This window comes from Pagrus major, chromosome 17, assembly GCF_040436345.1.
Source record: "Pagrus major chromosome 17, Pma_NU_1.0".
Lineage (NCBI taxonomy): Eukaryota > Metazoa > Chordata > Actinopteri > Spariformes > Sparidae > Pagrus > Pagrus major.
In genome coordinates, this window is record NC_133231.1 from 24,723,855 (window position 1) to 24,748,409 (window position 24,555).

At 39.6% G+C, this 24,555-nt stretch overlaps 1 protein-coding gene across 2 annotated transcripts; it reads left to right on the top strand.

Annotated features, from left to right (window-relative positions):
- The first annotated feature begins 92 nt into the window (after nucleotides 1-92).
- On the top strand, nucleotides 93-23,443 carry xrcc1 (X-ray repair complementing defective repair in Chinese hamster cells 1). 2 transcript variants are annotated; one of them, XM_073485105.1, is made up of 18 exons: nucleotides 93-136; nucleotides 554-617; nucleotides 757-849; nucleotides 2,436-2,543; nucleotides 2,657-2,815; nucleotides 3,146-3,223; nucleotides 4,068-4,191; nucleotides 4,404-4,510; nucleotides 6,374-6,536; nucleotides 6,613-6,868; nucleotides 7,718-7,834; nucleotides 15,528-15,609; nucleotides 15,717-15,816; nucleotides 18,142-18,193; nucleotides 20,154-20,290; nucleotides 20,568-20,658; nucleotides 20,784-20,859; nucleotides 22,380-23,443. In XM_073485105.1, the coding sequence occupies exons 2-18, from the start codon at nucleotides 567-569 to the stop codon at nucleotides 22,485-22,487; spliced, it is 1,902 nt and encodes a 633-aa protein (XP_073341206.1). In that variant the 5' UTR covers nucleotides 93-136; nucleotides 554-566; the 3' UTR covers nucleotides 22,488-23,443. The 2 variants fall into 2 exon arrangements, with proteins under 2 accessions (XP_073341206.1, XP_073341207.1); XM_073485106.1 differs by lacking the exon at nucleotides 93-136 and adding an exon at nucleotides 145-390.
- Nucleotides 23,444-24,555: the final 1,112 nt, after the last annotated feature.

Consider the following 24,555-nt stretch of genomic DNA (forward strand, 5'->3'; position numbering starts at 1 on the left):
TTCTGAACGATTGGTGGCGATAAAACTGTTGATGCGCTTATTAAGTTGTAGAAGAAGAAGACGAACGTTCTCATTGGATGGAAGCGCCGAGAGCCGGAAGTAGCGTCACAACACAACGACACACATCAGGCATTTGGTGGGAAAATGATTTCGCTTCCACGCACATTTAACTTAAAATTAAAAGCATTCATGTGTGTTTTCTGATATTTAATGAAAGGCCAAAATAAGCGGCTATGTGTCGAGTACATGACAGTTTGAAAAATTGACGCGTAATAGCCCCTGAGGCGTGTTAAAATCACCAGGCTAACCAGGCAAAGTTCACTCTGCCTATTGTTTGCTAGCATGCTATGACGTTAGCTAGAAGCATGTCTGACGCTTAGTAGCAATAAAGTAAGTTTAACGAACTTTTCGAGGTTTAATTCACTGTCACTGAATGAACTGTGTGTGTTTTATATTTTGTTAACCGGTTGCGATTACGTGTAGTGACAAGGTAGCCGCCCAGTTGCTTTATTTTCCATCACACTGATCAGTTAATTGTCTTCAACCTGCCAAGAATCAACAACAACATGCCAGAAATCAAACTCAAACACGTCGTGTCCTGCAGCACCGAGGACTCTGTAAGTTGTCTTGTCACTTGCATCTATTTTGTGTAGAAACTCATGTTCCCATTCATGTCTTGAGTTTTGTATAATTATTCAAGCATTTGGTAAAATGTGCACCTTCCGCCCTCTCACTTCTTGTCATAATGCAAAACAGGCTCACAAGGCAGACAACCTGCTGAGCTCTGACACCTACAGAAAGTGGAAAGCAGCAAGACCCGGGGAGAAGCAGACCTCAGTCATTCTGCAGGTGTGTTTTCATCCTCTTACTCCCACAAGTGTAGGCTAACAGTGGTTACATAACATGTTGTTTTGTGATTATTGGTGTGAGGTTTACTTAGGTTGCAGATATCCTTAACGCCTGGGGATCCAGCTAATCCAAATGTATAGATGTCACACAATTTATTAAAACTCTGAGTTCATATCCAAGATCTTTCTTTATGTCCCAAATTGCCCTGCCAGTTCTGTTCTGGCTGTTTATCCACTAAAGGAAAATAAATCTTTGCATCCAACTCTCCTTTTGTTATTAAAGTGATTGGGTTTGTTGGAGGTTCCCAAGTGTCCTGGAACACCTGGAAGATCTGGAAAACAGTTGACAGGTTCCAGTCATGGAAAAAACATGGAAAATGAGAGATAATGCAGAATGTCCTGGAAAATCTTGTGTTGTCCTGAAACATTATTGAAACTCCCCAGAACTACACAATACATTATTGTATTGGTAGTATACTGTATAGCATTATAAAAAAGTAGATTTTTCTTAAGAGGAAACCAGTTAGTTGTTTGTTTGAAGAGACAAAACTTTCAGCAGCCTTTGGTTACTGGTGTTCATGCTATTCAGTTATTGATGTTCAGGCAACAATAGGTAATACACTGTAATTCACAACAGAAAAAGGCATAGGTGTTATAAACTGATTAATTAAGGAACATATTAGTGTATGAGTGCGCTCATACACTGTCTGTTGTACCAGCTAGATCGTCACTGAAAATGTCCTGGAAAAGTCCTGGAAAAAGATCTGGAAAATTAGTGGGAACCATGATGTTCCGTAACTTGTGATGTGTGAGACCATTTGATAAATACGTACATTTCTGTGGTATATGACCAGTTAAATTAAAAATGTTGACGTGGACTCACACTTCTCCTTTGTTGATGTATTTTTGTCCTTTTGGGAACCCCCGTGTGTGCGTCGTCTGTCTTACAATTATGACCTCCCTCAACTTGTGTAGACATTTGGCTATGAAGCAATTCTCTTTTCTATCCCACAGAATATCTTGAAAATAGTTTCAGTTGTCTTTATCGTTTAGGGATTAGGTGAAAGTTTGTTGGCTGTTCTTTCAAATGCTACTACTGCAAAGCTTTTTAAATAAAGTCTTTGAGACAGGAACATATTGTTCTCCATTTTTTTCCCCCTTTCTCCTCCTACCTGAGGCTAAAAATTAGATAATAATATTTCACAGAATATGTTAAAGGCACTTTTTAGTTGTTTATTTGTTGCCTGCCAGTCGTTTATACAAGCAAGAGCAACTGGTCCCTACTCTTCAGCGTTTAAACATCACCCTTAAAATCACTTTTTAAAAACTAATCTAGAAATAATTTGCAATTTAATATTGTTTTATTCTTCTTAACAGTAATGCACTTTGTAATTTTGGTTAGCAAAAATAGCAATAGCAAATTTGGTCTATGCTCACATGTATTGTTTACATTTATGTCCTTGGCATAAACATAAAAATTAGGGGCTGGAAAAAAATGTTTCACTTCTACCTTCTGTTCTTTCGGAGCTTTTGACTTTGTTTCTTGTGTAAGTTCCATTAACCTGTGCCGTTTTACTTTTCTCTCAGTTCGAGAAAGAGGAGCAGGTGCACAGCATCGATATTGGAAATGAAGGATCGGCTTTTGTCGAGGTGCTGGTGGGGAATTCTTCAGCCACCAGAGACCAGGACTATGAGGTATTCTTGCAATCAAACTAAGTACAACGTCTATCACCTCCTCCTCATTACAGTAATAAGTAATTACAACATTTTTTTTCTTAATCTGAGATGTCAGTCTTTCTCTGTTTTAGGTTCTTTTGGTTACGTCTTCCTTCATGTCCCCCACGGAGAGCCGTAACGGCAACAACATGAGCCGCGTGCGTTTCTTTGGGCCCAACCAGCTGCAGAAGAGCACAGCACAAGAGAAGTGGGACAGAGTGAAAATTGTGTGTAGCCAGCCATACAGCAAGGTAAGGTCCCAGTCATTTAAAATAAATGGAGTGTGAAATAGAGAGAGTGCAAACTAAAACATCCATCCAACTCTTCAGCAGAGTCAACCGGATCCAAAAGTAAAACATTTGCATTAAGAAATACTTTAACAGTACTCTCACCACATGGCACAGTAGGAATATAATCTTGCAATCTTGTTCTGAAGCTGCATCTGTAGATGCTAATGTTTTGTTAAGTATTTCAGTTCAGATATTTACTGAAGTTTGCTTTTGTAAAGAGAAAGTGTACACTAATAAGCTCATATCCATTGCTACTTGTAAAGTAATTAAATCCAAGATGGTTTTTTGTAGAACATAGCATACGGACTGGCCTTCATCAAGTTTCATTCACCGCCTGACAAAAATGATCCTCCACCAACAACACCCCCGGTAAGTTGTGCCACACCTTCTTCTCAAAACTTTTAGGTTTGCCTGTAGATTTTTTTCCCCTTTTTATCATTTCACTTGAGATCATGAGAATGTTGTTGACTATGACTTAGTATTGATTGTCATGCCAATGCCATGAGTTTCAGTACTTGCAATTTTTTTAATAGGGTAATCAAGATTATTTCATTAATGCCTGGCATTGTGCAACAAAATACAACTACAGGTCAGACATAGAGCGTCAAAATTATAATAATTATTTCAACATCAACAGAAGCAACATTTATATCTGAATTAATCAAGTAAACTAGATTATCTGACCAGACAGACGACGCAAACATTCTAGACTTTGGACTGTGCTATACTAAGGTTTTGACATTATGTGCTTTTTCACATTTCGGTCAGTGGCAAGTATAAAGGGTCAAGACCCAGCTGCCCTGCTGTTTTTACACAAGGATGTTACTACAGTTGACAGAACAAACCAGTTGGAGAGACTAGACTCAGTCTTATAAAAAGATGTTCTTTGTGAGCATGTTATTATACACTGTAGTTAAATATGCTGCCACACTGTTATCAGCACTGCTTTACTTTGACGTGAACTTATGTAGTATTTAAATTTAGCTCTGGGAAGAGGCCATAACTAAAACATGACACAGCATCTCACTGCAGTGCGTGCAGCTACTGAGTCTTTTCTGCGAACTGCACAACTTTATGGCAATGAAATCATTTGTCAAGTTGAAACCTTTTTCCTACATTAAGAGAAAATTGCACTTCAAGCGGTCTCTCCGTCTTCTCTCCATCTTCTCTCCATCTTCTCTTTTGGCACTAAACTTTTCTTCTCTCCTATAAGAAACTGACAAAGCTGGGACAGTTCAGGGTGAAGGATGAGTCTCCTTCATCTGCTCCCAGCCTTCAGCCCGGCAGTCTCTTCTTCAATCGGGACCATGCAACAAAGTCGAGCCCTTCTCTAAAAGGTAAATTCATTCATTCAAATTTGGCAGCAGCTGAAGCTCAATTATATTCTTCCCGGTCCTTGTAACCATAAAGTGCTAATCATGATGAATAATTAAACACACCATTAATTCAACGTTATTTAAAGCTATTTAAGACGAAAGGTGAGAGATTATTCCTTCATTACTAAGCCTCTTTGTTCCCTCACCCGCTCTCTGCACTTTTCTCTCTTTAGTGTCTCCTCAGAATCAGAAGCTGAGTTACGCTGCTGCTGCCCTGCAGGCTGGTGGCAGCTCCCACACGTCAAGTCAAGCATCCTCTTCCAGCTCTGCCTCACCTCAGGTATAAACAACACTATCATTTTCTTCTCTGTAGGATGGACATTAATCAGCTGTCCCCTGGATGAGCAAGAGGTTTTCTTAAAGCTTTATTTAGACAGAGAGGATGAAACATAGGCAATAAAGCTTGTTATAATATATATCTATGATTACTGGAGGTTTAAAAGAAGCACATCACATCTGGGAAGTTTAATTTGATCTAGAACCAAATATTGTCTGAAAAATCAAACTTTGACTAAACTACTGAGGTGGATTTAACATTTAAAATAAGCTCTAACTAAAGTTTTATTTGTTTTTGTTTCTTCACGTTAGCATCACAGTTACTGACACCAGCTCTGTTTTAATCAAATTGAGCTGTCAAAAAATAGTCTCACTATTATAAGATTATTTAGTCAAGCACAGGTAAACCAAAGATTGTCTGACATATTGAACAGTTTTAGGGATGCACTGAATTTCTTGGCCGATAGTGGATGAGAGAAGGTGATAGGACTTTTTCAGCACTTGCCTTGCCTTACAGCACAAAATTAATGTGACACAACAGATAAACATTGACCACTACCATCGGTTAATGTCGTCGTATTTTGCCAATAGGCAGACGGCTGTCAAAGCTTCGAATATCAACCATTATGATGCTCAACCAATATATCGGCACATCACTAAACAGCTCTTTTGTCCAAACAGCCAGCAATTAAAGTAAGGGTTAATGCCCTACAAGGTGTCTATTATCAGAAATTAATGGATGACGTGGAGACCAGATCTGTCCTCAGCTTATACCATCTACATCATCATCATCATCAAAAAAAAAAAGAAAACAGGTTCTGCAATCAAAATGTAAAGATTTTCACAAGTTTAACTAATTGCTCAAAATAAAAAAAAAACATTGCAGTCCCATAAGGTTTTTATGTAATGGAAACATTATTCACTACTCCAGTAAATAGGACGGACCTTTGATACAACCTAGCGAGGGGAGGTAAACTAGTCTGCTCAGCTGATTGAATCCTTTGGCTCAGCTGTTAGCCAGAAAGCTAGCATTATGCCAGCAGGATTCAAAGTCAATAACATTGCATACAGTAGACAAACAGTTCATATATGTTCAAAGCTTTTCAAACAACAGGTAGCTAGCTAACCAGCCATGTCGCTGTCCCCAAATCAAAAGTAATTTCACTAATGAATGACTGGCCGGCTGCAGCCTGAAGTTCTGTTGAATAGCTGAGTTGAAAGGCGAACGGGATGTGGGAGGATCGCTTATTACCAGTAAGCTCAAAGGGGAAGTGAAGCAGGCTGTAGTAGGGAGTAAACGCACCCAGACCATGGTATAATGATAGTGTCTTCCAGTGTTTGCCACAGGTTGAAATTTGATATTCAAACTTTTTCATCTCATGAATGAATGAAATGGACTTAATTCGAGCCGAAACTCTGAGATTGAAATATAGAGGAGCCACTCGCACAGGGGAATAAAACTAATTAACAGAGTAAAGAATATCAGGCCATTCTGATTTTTGAAAACAAAAAGAAAATAAATATGACCAGTACTATTCGGGTGGGCAGCACAAATACATGTATGTGCATAAGAAAGTAGTCAAAAAAGATATTCAAGTCATTCTGGCTTTTCCAATTTGCTACTGTCAATGTTTAATTATTTTTTGATGATATGCAGAATCCTGAGTGTGCACACACCGTGTACAATTTATTTGTCAGATAACCCTCTAGCAATAAAAGAAAGAGAGATGTTGGCAATTTGTCAAACAAATTCGTCCAACAGTGTCCACTCCTCCACACACGTCTTAAACATACAGATGCACATTTTTTTACCATTCTGAAAAGGTGCAATTTTTTTGTTACTTACATCGTTTTTTTTTCTTCATAGCCACCAGCAAAAAGAAAGTTTGAGTTCAGCAAAGAGCGACAAAGTGCCTCTGGCCCTCCACCCTCAAAGAAAATTAGCCCAGCTGGTTCACCTGAGGGCAAAGCCGCGACCCCAAAACACAAGCCGAGCCCAGCCAGCACGCCAAGCCCCAGCACCGCGAAAGGTAACACTCACCTTTGCATACATATTATTTCTTCACCTGGAAAACTTGCTTCAACTTTCGCAATTCGTCCTTCCAGCTTCCTCGGCACAGAAGTCTGCGGACAAGAAGCGGGCGAGCCCGTCCAAACCCGAACCCAAACCAGAACCCAAACCCAAACAACAGAAAGCTAAATCCCAGAGCGCACAGCAGGTCCCATTCAACCGGATCATGGAGGGGGTGGTGTTTGTCCTCAGCGGCTTCCAAAACCCCTTCAGAGGGGAGCTGAGGGAAAAGGCTCTGGACATGGGAGCCAAATACCGACCCGACTGGACACCCGACTCCACACACCTCATGTAAGTATCAAATGTGGAAGTATGTGGGGACTGTTGGCTTAAGAAGTCCTACTTTACCATTTATGAATGCATTAGTGACTTTTTTCCTCCAACCTTATTGCACAGCTTAGTTTTGTGATATTTCATGAGACAGTGTTGTGGTAATACAGAGAAGCTACCAAGCATGGCATGTATTTTAAATGATCTGTGCAAGCTGTTTTAAATTGCTAAAGTAGAGTAGTCTACTCACCATAGTGTTAAGGACTTGTTTGTGCATAAATGCATTCAAAATTAAATGTCATTCTTTTGACAGGGTTGTTAAGAAGATGTAATTGACTGTCTTTATTTTGTTTTTTTGCCAGTTTTCACGTTAAAACACATCCACTTCAACAACAATTGTTTTATATTCCTATCACATCAAAAAGTTGTTGCTGCAAGAGCCGCTATTCACTTCAGTTTAAAATAAAAGGAGTCCTCTGGTAGAAGCTGATCAGAAATATGCCCCCGTAAAGAGAAAATGAACCCCAACATAAATCCATAAATCTCATGATGATCAAAGTAAATAATTTGGATATAACGTAAAGCTACCTTCAAATGATGCTTTCTTAATTGCTCCAGAGATGTTCTGTCATGAGACATTTTTATCTGTAGTCGATCTTGATCATTAAAACCGATTACAGGATCGTGCAACAGCCCTTTAAGCACTCTCAGTAATTCAGTTTGATTGCATCTTGATCCCTGCTGTCAGAGCAGACTATTACCCTTGTCAGCTTCTCTTCAGTGATCTAACCGTGTGTGTGTGTGTGTGTGTGTGTTTTGTGTGTGTTTGTGTGTGTGCGCGCACATCTCCTTTGGCCGATTAAACTCCAGCTGTGCCTTCGCTAACACCCCCAAGTACAGCCAGGTGAAATCAGCAGGAGGCATGATCGTTCGAAAGGAATGGGTAATGGACTGCCACAAGAGGAAACAGAAGATCTCCTATAAAGGGTAAGAGAGGGTGAAATATTAAACAAACTTGTGGAAAGATGAGGTGATTTTATAATAATTTAATCATGAACTGTAATGATGCTTGAAATAAAAGTCCGACTTTGAAAGCAACAGAAATTCGTCCGACTTGACACACCTCACAGTTTCTGAGTGCAACACCGCTGTTTGTGAAAACAAATCCCAGGCAAGGATGTCACATTAAAAGCTGGACACAGCGTTGGAGGCAGAGCCCAGTTCATTCCTATGACAGCTGATCAGTGGCGTTTTTTAAGACAAAAAGCTCGACTTCCCAGCTATGAAATTACCCAGATCTTCCATGTTGTGCGGCCCATAGAGCGTGAGCACTACAGACTCCGGCCAACCGTGTTGGCTAACTTCCGGTTTTACGTGATCCTACCCTCTCACTGAAGTTACATAGTGCAGATACATGTAATAGGGGGGGCGCAGTGGTTGAGACAGAGACACCATTCACCCTATTGCACGACACTGTACCATCAAACTGATTTTGAAGCTGTTAATTTAGGTATAAAAGTTACATAATTTTGCTTTAATAAGGCCTGAGCTCCAGCTTGGCCACAGGAACAGCTGGATGGGATTTGATGTCTGTTAAAGGTCACTTCCGCAGGGTAACAGCCTGGTTTTTAGTGTAGAACATGTGTCTAAAGTACGAACCCACATCTGATTAATACTTTTCTCTTAAGCCACGTCTGTACCTCCACATGGTACAATCTGCGCACAGCACTCACACTGATTGAAGCGTCCAAAAATACACCACTCACAGACAGCAGCGATGCCCACTTGCTACAGAGAACATTGTAACCTTGAGCAGCTGATGCCTGCTGTGATCACAAATTCAACCCAACCAGCTCCAGCAGCTCCCTAATTATATCCCTCATTACAGGGGGAGCTTTAACAACATCAAGGTCTTCTGTCATTTTTTCCACATGACTCTCTTTCCCCTCATTAATATAGAGCAGAATACCTGTAGAGAAAGGCAATGGAGGGTCCAAATTAGTTGCTGTGGTACTGTACTGTTGTTATACTGTATGAATCTTTGCTTCATCATTTAAGGAATTATTTTATACTTATTGCTTCTGTTATGAATGTGTCTGGCTTGAAGATTAATTCATTTACAGCCGGGCTCCCCCACTGCTAGATTATCTAAGGTTACTGAACTCACAAGTCTCAGGCTTCTGTTGCATTCAGACAACACAGAAGTACAACATGTGTTGCAGTAGATATCTTAATAGCTGTTAAAGTATTGACAAGGTATGCGACTAAAGATTATTTTAATTGATTATTATTTTCTCGATTGATGTCTGTTAAATGTCAGATAAGTGTGAAACATGTCAGTCAGTGTTTTCCAAAGCCCAAGATGGTGTCCTTAAATGTCTTGTTTTGTCCACTACCCAAAGATATTCAGTTTACTGTCAAAAACGAGCAAAGAAACCAGAAAATATTGACATTTAAGAGGCTTTTTTTTCCTCTAACAACTACTTAAACGATAATCAAAATAGTTGGTGATTTGTTTAATAGTTGACAACTATTAATAAGCTCATCGTTGCAGCTCTAGTATTGACTCCAATAAAATAAGAGTCCTACTTTCTTCTTCTGTTACCGTGACTACCATCCCAGCACACACAGTAAAATGCTCCTGCCTCCATTAGCAGTTTGATTTTAGGCTGCACTCACAACTTTTACCTCAGTCATGAAAGTTATCTTAACAACTTTAAACTAATTTAATTAGATCAACCTACAGACGACTGATCTCTCCACCATGAGTGTGTCCTCTCCATTATTTTTGCCTCTGAAACACACAACACATGCTCAAATTGTATTTGTAGCTCATTCTGAGCAGTAGCTCTGTTTCTCAGGACAGCTTTCGTGCAGAATGACATGCTGTTTAACTCGTACTGCAATGAGACTAAGTATGAGAAACCCTGAGCATAACTGGCAGCTAGCAACTTCTAAGGTGAACTGCTTTCTTGCATGTCACTCGATGCATGAGTTGAGTTTGTTAATAAGTTAACACCTTCAATTTGACTGCTTTGAAGGTTGGAAGTTGGAATATGGATTGTATCTACCTATGTCCAATCTTGATCTAACTGGGTAGGAAGCCCAAGTAGAACGGTCCAATTAATATATCAGTCAGGCTGTAATCATGACCGGATTCATCTGTCTAATTAACCTAATGGCACTTAGGTCTTCAGACATTAGTCTCGATAGCTGAAATAATCATTCCTTAATGACTTCATTTGAGTTGTAAAACTCATGTGATATTGAGATTTGGGCATGTGAGAGGGAGCTTTATAGTTGTGGTAATTTGGAGACTAATGACATCAAAGAAGATGAGCGCTTACAATTCTCTCACAGGCTGCTTCAGTGATGGATTTGAAAACTGATCTTGTAATTTCATGCCTGTGTATTTGCATGAATGACTGATGATGATCATCAGCTCTAGAGGAGTCAAACCCTGTGGGAACCTTACATCAGATACCTCATTAGCTTTCTCGCTTATAATATGTTATGTCCGCTGCCTGTTTTTTTCTACAGCTCTGCTGAGCCAGTGCGTAGTTCAGATAGGCTTTTGGTTGTCTTTTTATTTCCTGCATTTGCCCAAATGCTGTTTACCAACTGTTTTAATGGACTCTGGAGCTGAATAGTCTGACTGTGATTTTCCAGACTTTTTTTTCCTCTCTATTTGCTTTGCACACAAACTGATTTTATTTTCTTATTCATAAGAAATCATAGTTAAATGAGAACTGTGACAGCATTCAAGTTTAGACTTAACAAGTGTAGGAAATGTAACTGAAATATTATTATGTCCAGTCCAGTCCGATTGCCCCTGTGACTTTTTCAGAAAAACAGACCGGGTCTTCTTTGTAGAATAATGTGCTCATGTAACCGAAAGGGGGTCTTATATTGGCAGTGTTAATCTCACAAATATACACTTGTTAGAGGGGTTCAATTCGACGCAGCAGCTGAATGTTGTATTAAATGTAGATTATTGTAACTGTATGTATTGAAATGGACCAGCGGGTCTTTAAATATTATTCGTGCGTTTCATGTCGTGTTTGGCAGCTGCACAAAATGTTTCTGAGGGCCGCTGTTGGCCCGTGAACTGCACTTTGGGAAACCACGTCATAGACAAAATGAATCAAATAATCAGATTAGGTCATTGGCAGATAAACGATAATCTAAAAAAATTGTCAGGTTGCAGATTTAGACGAATGACAAGTACACAACAGGAACTGACACAAACCTGTTATTAGTGTGCTCTCCTTTGGATTTAATTAGTTATTTTGACGTGACTGTCATTTTTTAAGAGATAATTGCCATCCAGTTCCAGCAGGAAAAATCTACTGATAAGATCCAGTGCAAGATTTTTTGGCATGTTAGTCTTCAAAGGCAGAAATGAAAGCGGTCAGAGTTACATTTTGATGAGATTATTTTGGACAGCCACGGTGTGAATGTAAGCCATACAAAGAGACTGAGAGGGAGAGGTTAATATGGAAAGCTTTTTGAATACATACTGCTGAAGGGCGATGACACACAATGCTGTGGTTTTATGAAATCTTACTTTTAAGATTCTCCAGAAGTGCATGGAGATGAGAAGTTCACTATAGCCTGTGTCGTCATTCTCCCTCACGCTCGCTTTTCTCAGTCAGTTTCCCTCACCCTCGTCCTCCCCTGTCTGCTCCCCCCTCTCTTATTGTCAGAATAATCCATTCCCCTGCCCAGCACCGCTATTGTGCAGCGTGTGGAGTGTGCAGCTTTGATGATGTATCCTTTATTTAAAAGCTGCATCTGCTATGGGTAATTAAAGGGACCACTTACTTTGATGATGACAAGTACCCAAACAAATACGCACACTCACACTCTCAAACTGTTGCTCCATAATGCACACGAACACTTTGCCAGTGAGCATCTGGGGGTAATTGCACAGCTTCATTCAGGTCCTGACATGCATACGTAGTAGGTAGTGTACATATTAGAGAGATATTAGCTAAGCAGCCCAGAAATGTTTCCTCCATAGTCATTATCCAATCAGCGAGGATCCGGAGATAGGCAAGGAGAGACGAGGGCAGAAAACACTCAAACAGCTCTGCAGCATCCCATCACAATAGACCTGAATAAGTAAACAAATTTCCCATTAAAACCGAGGGCTCTGCAGCAACATCCCAAGAGGATTTGGGAAATAGTTTGCCAGCTCGAGCCAAAATATCAGCACAATCACACCGTGATAGATCTAGGGCACATTCAGCTTAATCACAAACACCTAAAAGTTCCTGTCTGAAAACATTCACTGCTTCCTGAAGTGTGCAGAGCCAAAAATTTTTTAAGTTTACCAAGCTGCTTATTTGTCATTTAGTCTGCAAAATGTCAGAAAATAGTGAAAAATGTCTGCTGACCCAACAGTCAAGAAACCAAAGATATTCAATTCACATTATATAAAACAAATGTTTGACATTTCATCATAATAGTTGTTGATTATCTTTCTGTCTACCCATCATTCAGTTGATCATTTCAGCTCTAGAAATCCTCTCGGGTCATCATCAGTAGACTTTACAGGGCAGCTACATTTGCTTGATCCTCTAATCTTTCGAGTCCATCTTAACGAGGCTTCAAGCTATATGCTTGTGGCCAAACCACAGTGGTTGAACCAGTCAGCATCCTTTAAGGATCTGCTAGCTAATAATATAATATTGACTAATATTGGCATGGTTTTGGTTTGACGACCAGAACAAGGAACCTAAAAAAGAAGGAAGGGTCATAACGTCACTGAATCTCGCTGTGGTCATCTGTATTAAAGTCAGTGGGAGATGCATGGAGAACTAAAACCCAACATATGTACGTCGTATGACTTCTGATGAAGGAGTTTCCCCAGAAAATAAATGAACACACCTCAGAGAGTAGGCTAACGGCTGATTTTTGTATCGGCATGTTGTTCTCCCCTTGATTGTGTGTGGGAAAGGCTCCCGTTCACACTGTAATTGCAGTCTCATCAGTGGAAATCAGTCAGACCTGCCCCTATATTATTAGCCCTGTCAATCATTTGGAAAATAAAACCTAAATCTGAAAATTGTCAATTTTCAGAGTTGATTAAAGAGTTCAGCTTTTCAGACTGATGATGTGCTGCTTTTGTGTGCCTTTCAGTTTATCATTGTAATGAAACACCTCCAGGGTTGATCCTTTGGTTAAACATCATTGATTTGGTTGACAAATATTGAACATTTCACCTCGGGCTCTGGCAGCATGTGATAGCTCTTTTTGACGTTTCAATAGAATCATTAGATAAATCAATAATGAAAGATATTTATTAGTTTTGGCAAACAAAATGTATGATGTGTTATTGGTGTGTCCTGTCTATTGTGGTATTGTGATTTTCATGTCACAATCAATAACCAATAAAACATGAAATATAGAGCGCCATTTTAAGTGATTTGAACAGGGCGTTAAAAGCAGCTCTACAGCTGTAGACTTTTACAACTTTGTAAACCCTACATGACCTCACTGATAGGCGCTGCCGCAGATGGAGTATAATTTAGAGCTACAAATTAACATTTCATGTTATTGATTAACCTTCTGAGTATTATAATTATAAATGATTAATCCTTTAGTGTATTAAATGTCAGGCGTAGTGAAATAGCTCAAATAATAATGAGTTATCGAATGAGTTCAGCTCTGATATTACCTGGTTTTATAGCAGAAAAACCACGTGTCTCCAGCTCACCCTAAGCAGAGCAGATTTAGCTTTATTGTCATAAGTAGAGGTAAAAAAGATTATCAGCCCTGGCCAATTATCTGGGCCGATATTCAGCACATTCCTTTTATCGGTATCAGTGATGTTTCTGTCAGACTACCGATAAAATCATTTAAACGTATGCTACTTTGGCTCTGATGCAGCATCCTCTCACAACATTATCTGATTGGTAACACGTCACAATTAATTGCAGATTTACAATGAAATAATGTGAATCTGCGAAGTAACTAGTAACTAAATGCATCAAATATATGTCACGGAGAGAAAGTATAAAATAGCAGAAAATGACTCTACTCAAGTAAGGTACCTCAAAATTGTACTTAAGTGCAGTACTTGAGGAAATTGCACTTATGTTCAGTCCATCACTGGTTGTTCAAAATTTCCACAGTATCATTTTTCACTGCAAATGAATACTGGTCCTCAGTCTCCTTGATTTCTACTAATCAGTGTCGGCCTTGAAAAAGCCATATTGGTCAACCCCTAGTCATAAGCAACAGACTGTGCATTAATCCCCTTTGCCCGATGTTTCCTTTTTTTCAATTTTTCCAATTTCCTGAGCACTGAGTTTTCTGAAACGAGTGTGCATAGGTCAGTAAAATGTCAGTGAAAAGTGTGTGTGTGTGTGTGTGTGTGTGTGTGTGTGTGTGTGTGTGTGTGTGTGTGAGAGAGAGAGGACATAAGGGATTGTTTGCTAGTCGGCCCTTCCTGTTTTTCTGCATGTCGCATCCATTACCTGCACTATTATCATCTCCGTGAATTTACTGGAACGTTTGGCTTTCTTTTTTTTCTCCCCACTCTCCCTCGACCTTTGCAGAGAAAATCTTTAGTGGATTCATTTTTTCTGCTTTTCTGTCTTTTTTTCTTTAGGTTTATATTGTCATTTAATTTTCTGTTTGCAATCCGCTTTTTGCTGGTTTGTTAGTATTTTTCAAAAACGTTTGAATATATCTTAAAGGTGCACCATGTAGTTTTGGGGAAGAAAAAAAAAAGATCTTCAGTGACTGTGCCTAAATAAACTAATCAAACAAACTGTCTTCGTTTTCATGACTGAATAAACAAAAAGACCTTAAAGGAGGACTCAGTTTCATACTGTTTTACTTTGTTTATATGTGGCGGACCCTGCCACCTTTCTAGCTTCAAACAGTGTTCTGGGGACCTTATTTTCCTCTGAGAACAGCTTGTTTATTCAGTTATGGACAACATTAATATGTCTAAGTTTGTATTATTACCTCATTAATATTGTAAATCTTTATGGTTCACATTCAGTGGGGATGATCATTTTTGTATCACAATTTTAATTTCCACTGGGAAAAAAAATTGTTAAAATCCTGATGAAGTGACATTTGTGGGTGTCTGTACCAAACAAACTTGTTTTCCTATATCTGGAGATCAAGAGTTGTCGGTCAGCGCAGCTCTGCAGCTCTGCCTCACTTCATTATAAGGCTGTTTTGTCACACATTTTACCTTTTATTAAAAAGACTGTCATTTCAATTCGTTGATTTTTGTTGAGCTACTTTTAATTAACTTGAAGTGACTGCCAAAGAAGAAAAGGTTGTCGGGTTAGTTCTGTGACAAAGCCTAGTTTATGACAGGGCTGTCCTGGGGTTTGGTTTATAGACAAGTTTTTGGGGTTTCTCCTTCAACTTGTGGTAGATTAGATTTTTCTCTAAGAATGCAAACTTCAACAACTTACAATACAGACAGTGTTAATGTTTTAAGCACCAAGACATTGATTGTCTGGTAAAAAATATAACCTTCACGCTGAACCTTGCTTTTCTTCCTCTATTACCTGACAGTGGCCCACTGCGGTTTGAAGCACTGTGCAAGTAAAGCTGATTGGGAGCAAGATTTATTGTGCAGGCATCCGTTTCCCTTTGGCCTTTAATCATCCTGACGTCTTTTGTTCACCCGTTTTTTGTCTTCCTCCAGATACTTGATGGATGGAGCAGAGTCGAGCTCAGAGAGCGAAATGGAAGTGGACGACCAGAGTGAAGAGGAAACAAACACAAAGGTAAATTTGTTTTTTTAAGTGAGCCTGTAAAAAATTATCTAATAAAGAATCCTTGGTCCACTTTGTAAACAGTCAGTTTTAGTGCTCAGTGCATGTTGTTCTTGCAGACTCATCAGAAGCAGGAGAGACAAGCAACCCCCAAAAAGACACCAGAAAAGAGGGATGAAGATGATGAGTATGCTGGCTCCACTGATGTTGACGAACCAGGTTTGCATAAACTAACTTCAAAACTTTGATGTCCCACTGTGAAAAAAAGAGACCGATCTTTACCTGATGTTTCGTTAAGATTCAGTCAGCATCAGCAATGCCACTTCAGTGACTCTACACTTGTTTTTCTTTTTTGGTTGCTCCAGAAACTGTTATTGGAATAAAATAAAAAGCAAATAGCAAGAAGATAACACACTTACAAAGTCGTAAATTGCTATTTTTTATAGCTGAGGTTAACCTGAGACAGGCAGACAGGGTGAAATGATAGAGGAAGACTTTGACATTTCACCCATTGAAAGGGTGAAATAGTGGAAAATGGAAGAATGGCAGCCAAGACTATAAAGGCACTTAGTTCAGATACAGCTTTTTTTCTCAGTCTTGTAGGCCAGCTTATGTATTTCGGTGCATTTCTGGACTCGTATAAAAGTGATGTTGGACTTGAACGGAAAATGTAACAATTGGTTGACGTAGCTTAAACTTTCAGGAGTACAGTCTGTATAAGAGAAATAAAGCCCACACCCAAAAAGACTGGGTAGAGGAGAGCAATGCCTGATACATACATAATTAATAGATAAAAGTACAATAACATAATCTTGCCATACTTACTGTTTTTTTCACTATTTAATTTTGTGCAGAATTGTGAGGTTTTCAGACAATGAATCCAAACAAATTTGACGTCCTTTACTTTTCCTGACAGTTTTTTGGCTCAATGTTTATATATCTCCACTACTGTTGGATGGATTGACATTTGAAAGAAACTTTCGCACCCAATTCCCATCATTCTCACCGTCTGACACCTTTATTTATCCAGGGAGTGTTCAGGAACGCCCTTATCAAATTCACACAGTTACACATTCACACCTGGAAGCTGCCCAGTACAGTCACAGTCTGATCACCTGTCCACTGAGCAACAATACTGGAGCGGTTGGGGTTACGTGCCTTGCTCAGAGTCACCACAGTGGTGGTAATGAGGCAGTGGCAAGCACTGCCTTTCACTGTCCTCACTCAGACTTGTCTTGTCAGTCCAGGGATTTGAACCAGCAAACCTCCAGTTAAAAGCTTGTTTCGCTCACCTTTAGGCTACCACTGCCTCAAATATGACCTTGCAGAGCTGCCAGCATGGCTGTTGCCAGTCACGGGTCTACAGTTAAAGTTTGCTTTAAATGATCAACTTAAAATTTAACTTAACACTGCTATTTGTAGCAGAGGGCACCTTTTTTTTAAATTCCTCTTTTGTTTGTGTCATGAAATCAGGGTTGAGCAGTGTTTTTTCCTCTCTATATATTTTGTTTTCAAATTGATACAGGTAACACTTAATTTCTGCACCGCCTCAGGGTCACCCATCACAAATATACTGCAATGAGAATAAATTAGGAGACGTGAAAACAGCATTTTTCAGGCACAGAGGGGCAAACGAACCAAAAGGTTCTCAGCCCAATTAAATTCAGTATATCTGATAATCAAAGCAGAAGATACACGTAAAAAATTATTTACTTACTTATCTGTATTTTTAAGATCCGAGAGCTGAATTGTAATTGGCTGTGACTCACAGAAAGTGATTTATTCTATTTGCTCAAATAAGTAAAGCGGGAGGGAGGGCAACACTGGAGCTGAAGAGGACTGAATGAATTGGTAGGGACAAGGGGAGGATGTGAGAGCCCAGGGATTAGACAATAGGGATCACCTTTATGAAGCACTTGGGTATGGATGAGTTTACAACGCCAGCGTGAAAAGGACAAGACCATGGACGCTGTTCGAGGGAGAACAAGAAATGAGGCAAGACGTAATCACTGTGAAGGGACTTGTGCATGATTCTCATTTCTATGTTAATGCGAGGCCAGAAGTAAAGTGCTGGGGTGCATCAGTGAGGCGACGCAACAAACACTGACCCAACAAACATAGACAGGGAGACGGCATTTTAATTAGAGTGTCTTCTCCTTCTCCCCTCAACGGCACAGGATTGTATGGTAATGGAAAAGTGTTACCAACAAGGTTAGATCCTCTTGAACTGCTGATATATGTTTCACAGAAATGTAGACTCACCTGGCACTTAACAGGAAGATTAAGCTCCTCCTAAAATGAACAGAAATTTAAAGCAGACTTAAGTCTTTGACATTTGATTACCTTAGTTAATTAGTTTTAAGATTAGGGCCACAGTGCAGTGATGGTAATGTCCTCGAATACATCAACAACCTTGTGTTGTTGATGATAAACTGTAAATACATGAAACATTGTACACTTGTGAAGTTAAACATTATTTCCTGCAAGTACTTTTCATGCAAGGTTAGTTTTACCGTATTGACAAATGAACACTTCATTTCACAGGAGGTGATGATGATGATGAATCTGCCGTGGACACAGAGGACGAACTGCAGAGGTAAACAACACGAAAAACATCAGTGATGCAAATTGTAACGATGTGGAGGAGTTAAGAATGTCCTTAATGGTTGTTGACCCCATCTCTGCTTTCTTGTTGCTCCATTAGTAAATTAACAATCAATTTGGTCTTAAATCAGTAACTCCGCATTGACTTCAGTTTGATTGATAATCGCACAGTAATCACATAGTTAAACCATTTAAGTTTGTTCTCAACCTGTTTTTCCCACGTAAGGTAATCTCTGAGAAACACCTTTCAATAAAAACACATCTTTCATACATCTTCATTTAATGTTTAATTCATTGCAGAGGGAATTGTTTGGTTAGAGGGTTGTACTGAAATATGGCACAGAGCAACTGTACTAACAACTCAGAAGTCTTTCAAAAAGCATTTTTTGTGCTTTTACTTTGAGCTGTACTAAACATCAACAACAGATCGAATAACTGCATGAAATGTAAGAGGTCTTTCTTGTCTAAAAAAACCCCAAAAAACTCCAAGTATTATCACCTGACTCTGCAGTCCTCAGTTTTACGGAGCATTTTAGCATCTTTCAGCTTATTGTTTTGGAACAATAAGAGCTCTCAAAAATCTCTGTACATTACCTGCCCAGCACCAAACATATGGAGCCGGGGAGTGACTTTAAATTATGGCACAGAACAGGGACTTGGTCAAAGTTTACTTTTAACTGTCGGTATGTGGGTCTGGCAGAGATTCGCAGAAACAAGCACTAGCGTGAGCTGATATGTGTCAGCTAGCTCACAGTTAGTCAGTTTCTATTACCACTTTTACACCAAAATTAGCATGTATTTACAGTTTTTTAAATTGTGGATAAACCCACTAAAAATAGGCGATAGACTTATAGGCGGGTGTTGGTGGGTTTTTTGTTCAGTGTGAAAGGGGTGTAAGTGATAAAACAGCAGCAGTTAGAGACATACTTGAGTTCCAGGTGAATTCTAGGAACCCATTTCCATATGCGAAGTGTGTCGTCACGCCAGAGGCTTCAGAGTGGGTTCACTAAGAGTGACGTCCACTCCTTAGATTGCAGATCCTCTCCCCTCCATGGAAAAACAGTGGTGGTGGAGAGGTGAAACTGAAAACTACTGACAAGAAAACTGATCAGAGCTGTTTGACAAAAGACACACGTGAAGAAAATATCTGAAGCTGATCATAGAAAACGATAAAATATCCAAATAAAATAAATGTATTCCTGTTTTTTTTACTTTTCAATGCCAATGTTTCCTTTTTCAGTTCAGGTTTTATTTTTGATACCAAATGTAATTTTCAGTGCCAGAATTTAAAGTCAGTCAGCAGACAAAGCAACTAGCTGGAAAACATTGTGAAACATTAAGGAGCTCAAAAGCCAAATATTTCCCTGAGGCCCAGGATAAGGCTGGAAGGAAAATAAATATTGGACTTACATTTGTCAGATCGTCAAAAACACAACTCTAAATGAATACTAATGATGCTCCGTGTATGCTGTTTGCAAACATGTTCACCACAACAACATTATTATAAGGTGTTACTATGTCTGTGTTGTGTTTACAACTTTTTCCAAAAAAAAAAATCAGTTAATACTGCTTTTAGCCAATTAAGTTTGTTTTGAATTGGTTTTCTCTTTCAAAATCCCTGAAAAAGCCCACTGATAGAAAAGAAAGCTCTCCACTTTGAAGATCATCTCTAAATTGCAGAGGGACTGGTAGTTGAGGAGGTATTCATATTGATATATTGAACTGAGGACGCTCGATTGCCTTTAAAAGAGCAACTTTTGCACTTGTGTTTAATTAGTTTGGTGGTTATATTTAGCCAAAGTAACAGAAACAAAACTTTTAAAAAGTAAAATCCAGGTTAGACTTGTAACTGATGGCCTGTATAGACGGACTAACAACAGGGCCATAGAGTTAGCTTTAAGCCTGTCCTTACATCAAAGATGTAACAAGTCCTTTTTCTGTCCTTGCAACAGGGTGGAGAACGAGAGCAGACAGAAGAAAGCTGCAACAGAAGGGAAGAAGGTGAAAGAGGAAGATCCATACGGCGGTTCGACGGATGAAAACACAGATGCCGAGGCTGAACAGGATCATCCCATCCCCGAGCTCCCAAGTATGTCTCTGTTTGTTCTTATCTTTGTCTTTGTCTCTTTTATCTGCCCCTGCTCTGATCACAGGAACACATGTCCTTGCTTCCCCGTCTGACAGAAAGTAATTGGACGGCTCACACAGACGTCCAACCATGCACCGTTTTCCTCTTGTTTTCTTTGCTTTGCTCCTTTCTCCCATTTATCAGATAGCACCTATAATTACTGGTCTGATATATATTGTGTTGTCATCAACTGCACTTTTCTTCACCTTTTCTCCTCCCTTTTTCTCATTTCTTTCAGACTTCCTGAGTGGAAAGCACTTTTTCCTCTACGGTAAATTCCCGAACAACGAGAGGCGCCTGCTGCTGCGATACATCGTTGCCTTTAACGGGTGAGAAAGGCTTTGAGAAGTAACCCCAATGACTTTACTTGGTCATAGGACAAAAGGTGGAGCATGAAAAGCTATTCACTGCAGCTAAATGTTTGCATTAAAACACAATATCGTCTTTGCTCCAGAGCGATTGAGGACTACATGACAGAGAAGGTGCAGTTTGTGGTGACCAGTGAAGGGTGGCACGAGTCCTTTGAAGATGTGAGTTTGAGTCCCCTCTTCTTTCTTCTTTTGTTGTTACATTTCTTTGGCAGCCAAATAACGATGTCTAACACAAGCTTAAAGGGACAGTTCACCCCCAAATCAAAAATACATATTGTTCCTCTTGCATGTCATGCTATTTATCCATCTACATTTAGAAATGTTTCAATAAGTTTCAGATGCTGCAGGGAAGTATAAATACATGGTTTCATTGGTCAGTGTATAGATTTGTTTACTCACCAATAACGATTCCAGCATTTTAGGCCGTATTTGAGGTATTTCTGATTCTAGTATCGGTATTTGAACAACCATATCAAGATTGTTTTGGCGTGAGTTGCCGTATCGGCTGATGTCTGCCTTCACTTGAATATAATGGAACTAGATGGCACTAGGCTTGTGGTGCTTAAAGCGCTTACATTTGAAAAACTCGACAGAAATATCTCTTTCCAGAAGTCATGACCCGGTTACAAAATAGGATGTAAACATTAAAGTAGTCCTCTGTGGCTGAGCTCAAATATTCTCTCAAATATAACTGAAGTACAGTAGATTGTTCTTGGCTTGTGGTGCTCAAAGTGCCAAAAAAATAAGTTAGATAATCCACAGGCTATGTCGTGAGCAGTTTTATGTAGGAACTATTTTCTTTCCGTATCACAGCGCAGAAGGACGCGTGCAATAACTCACGAGAGTCGCGAGAGGACTCTTTGAGTGGTAAGCTAACTGCGATAGCTAATGTTACAGCTCAATCAAAGAGGATGCCATTAGCGTTTCCATCCGACGCTGTCATGAACACGAGCCTCGTCCATGAGTAGATGCATGCTTCCTCCTGCGCAGGGGTATGGTTGGCGGGTGTAGTTTGGTAGAAAGAAGATAGTTCTGACATGAAACGGCCCACAACAGGGTCTGTGGAGTATCTCGGTTTCTGCAAAGAGGCTTTTGGCGCTTTGAGCACCACAAGCCGAGTTCCATCTAGTTCCATTATATTCAGGCGAATATAAAATACAGCCGATATCTCCAAAACTCTGCAAATCACATCAAATCATTCTTGATGGATAAATAGCATTACAGGCAAGAGGATAAATATGTATTTTTGATTCTGAGGTAAACTTTCCCTGTAAAAATGTGTGTGTGTTTGTGTATGGGCTAAGTTATACAAAGTGCAAAGCTGAAAAATCTCTTTTCAAAAAGCCCAAGAAAGGAAAACAGCATCCTTTGAATGTGTTTCACCAAACACTGCAGCACAGACTTCAGAGGCGTTTTCCTTTTAGGCAGTAGCACTTATCACTTTGCGAGGTATAATCAAGCAAAATCAATGAAGAAAGTTGAGAATCTGAGTGTTTAAGCCTCCCAGGGAAAATGCAGCAGTGTTGGGACCAAGTGCCTTTTGAATCTGTTTGAAACTGCTGGTCAGAATCAGCCATATGAGTGCCTTGTTAGCATTTGAATTAGCAGCCACAGTTACACAAGCCGAGCCTTCAGTTATTTCAAAGTCCATGTGTTATTTCACTTCACTATCATTACAGGCGCTGATGGAGAACAGCAACCTGAACTTCGTCAAGCCTGCGTGGATTTACGCAATCAACGAACGACAGAAGATGCTGCCCTATCAGCCGTACACTGTCGTCCCCTGAACTGCAGAGGGTGTGTGCAGACACACTCTCGCTTCATATCCTGACCAAGACGCAGTATGGGAAGCCATAGAAACATTTTTTCTTTCCTTTTAATTCAGTTCACTTACATTACAGCAATAAACCGATTATAGTTTATTAATGCCTTTTACATTGACTTTCTACTTGCTATTCATGAAATGTCTTCAGTCCTCTGATGTTTCCACCTTTTTGCCAAGCTGGATGTCTATTTAAAGGGTTAATGTTAGCATTAGATTTAGACTCTTTTTATCTGAAGGTTGTCGGTTCTTGCTTGGCCACAAAGTAACCTCTTCATCATCAGTGTGCTGCTCAGTCACTTTGACTGTGTGAACAGGGCAGACTCTCTCTGATTCAGGACTCGTTTGAATCTCTTGGTTCCTGTGCTGCAGTTCGCTGCTGCTCACCGCGCCTACCTCAGGCTCTGTCTGCAAATGAGTTATCACCCTGTCCTGACTGCCAGCGGCACTGATAACACTCTGACTTGTGTAAGCGGGCAGACCATTGTGAGACCAGCCCAAAGTCAGGTGAAAGGTGCCAGTGTGTTTTTTAATGCTGCAGCCACCAGATGCAAAAAACAAGGACAACTAAATTGTATAAATGAAAATGAATGCTTGGGAACTGTTTGTTTCTCTCCTTTTTTGTTTTATTAAATGCCACAAGTGGTAAAGTAATGCGTTTCTGTGTGTTGTTAAAGTTTGATAAACCTGAGGTTGTGATTTGTTTTTTATTCATGTTGGGGAATTAATATTGCAAGAGATGGACTTGCTCGATGGATGTGAGGATGTAAAACCAGACGTCAGTGTTTTGCGTCACTGATCTTCCAAAATGCCGATGTCAGGCTCACCGTCTGCTGTGGCAGCTTGTTTAAGTGTCTATCTTAAACTTTTTTTCTTGTAGTACTTAATTATTTTGTCAAAATAAAAAAGATTTTTAAGTAATGGTATTGGTTTCATTTTCTTTCACTGAGACGTCTTTGCTCCCACTCCTTCGTCTCCTTCCCTCTCCGTGTGAGCAGCTCAAGAGTCACTCTTCTTCTTTTTCATTGCTTCTCTCATCTAGAGCCCTCTCTGCTCTCTCTAATTTACTTCTCGTCCTGCTCCACGCCCCGGAGCCACTGGGTCCTCTGCTCTTCAGTCAAGGGGATTAGAAAGATGGAATGTGGACGAGAGTCAGGGGGAGGAGGGAGGTGGTTAGACGGGTTAGAGGGGCTGCAGGAACGAGGGGAAAGGGTTTGGATGCATTTTTTAAAGCAGTCAAGGATCAGATTGCTTTCTTGTACTAGTTTTTGTATGGTAAATTTGCACATATTGTACATAATATTGTCACTGCTTCCTGCAGTCTTGTGTCAGAAAACAGATTTGCTTTTCACATAAGCGATAGTATGAGGTCAAATCCATTTAGGACTGGAAGCAGGAAAATTTACAGCCCCTAACGGCATCATCCTGATGCAATGTCATATTTCATTTAAATTCATACGTGTCGTCAATATGGCAGATAGGATGGCCCGCTTTCACATTGATCCATTTGACAGTTTCCACCTTATTGTCACCTTGATATCTTCTAGTCGAATTTATTCTTTGCTTTTAACATTTTTATGTCTCCCGTGATTCTTAGCAATGACCTTGCTTGACTGGGAAGATAGACAAACATTGTTTGACTCTGTACTTTGAATCCTGATTATCACTGGCACAGATTATTGGGTGTCTTCAACTGATTTCTTTAAGTATAAGATGTCAGGATTTAATTCCCTCTTAAGAGTTTCTCCTCTTCTTTCTTGTCATCTTTTTGTTCTTTCTACAGCACTGATTTGAAGGGGTTGGGTATTAATGGTGTTTTTTTTATAATTGTAATTGATTTATAGCACTTTTGTAGAGAGCTGTTTTTAAAAAAATCCACATTAAATCTACTTTTTGTTCCATTTTGTAAGACAATAAAACATTTCTGAAGGGATTTCGATTATTTTCATCACCAAAGGACTGAAACTCAATGCAACTTGTTTCCCCAACAAACTCACTGAGATTTGGCAAAATTAAGCCTGAAAAATGATTTT

What these genes read in the sequence shown, in the direction of transcription:
- xrcc1 (XM_073485105.1), top strand. Translation starts at nt 567, where the DNA reads ATGCCAGAAATCAAACTCAAACACGTCGTGTCCTGCAGCACCGAGGAC. An exon ending in AGACCTCAGTCATTCTGCAG is followed by an intron (nt 850 to 2,435) that starts GTGTGTTTTCAT and finishes CTTTTCTCTCAG; the next exon opens with TTCGAGAAAGAGGAGCAGGT. An exon ending in GGCACGAGTCCTTTGAAGAT is followed by an intron (nt 20,860 to 22,379) that starts GTGAGTTTGAGT and finishes CTATCATTACAG; the next exon opens with GCGCTGATGGAGAACAGCAA.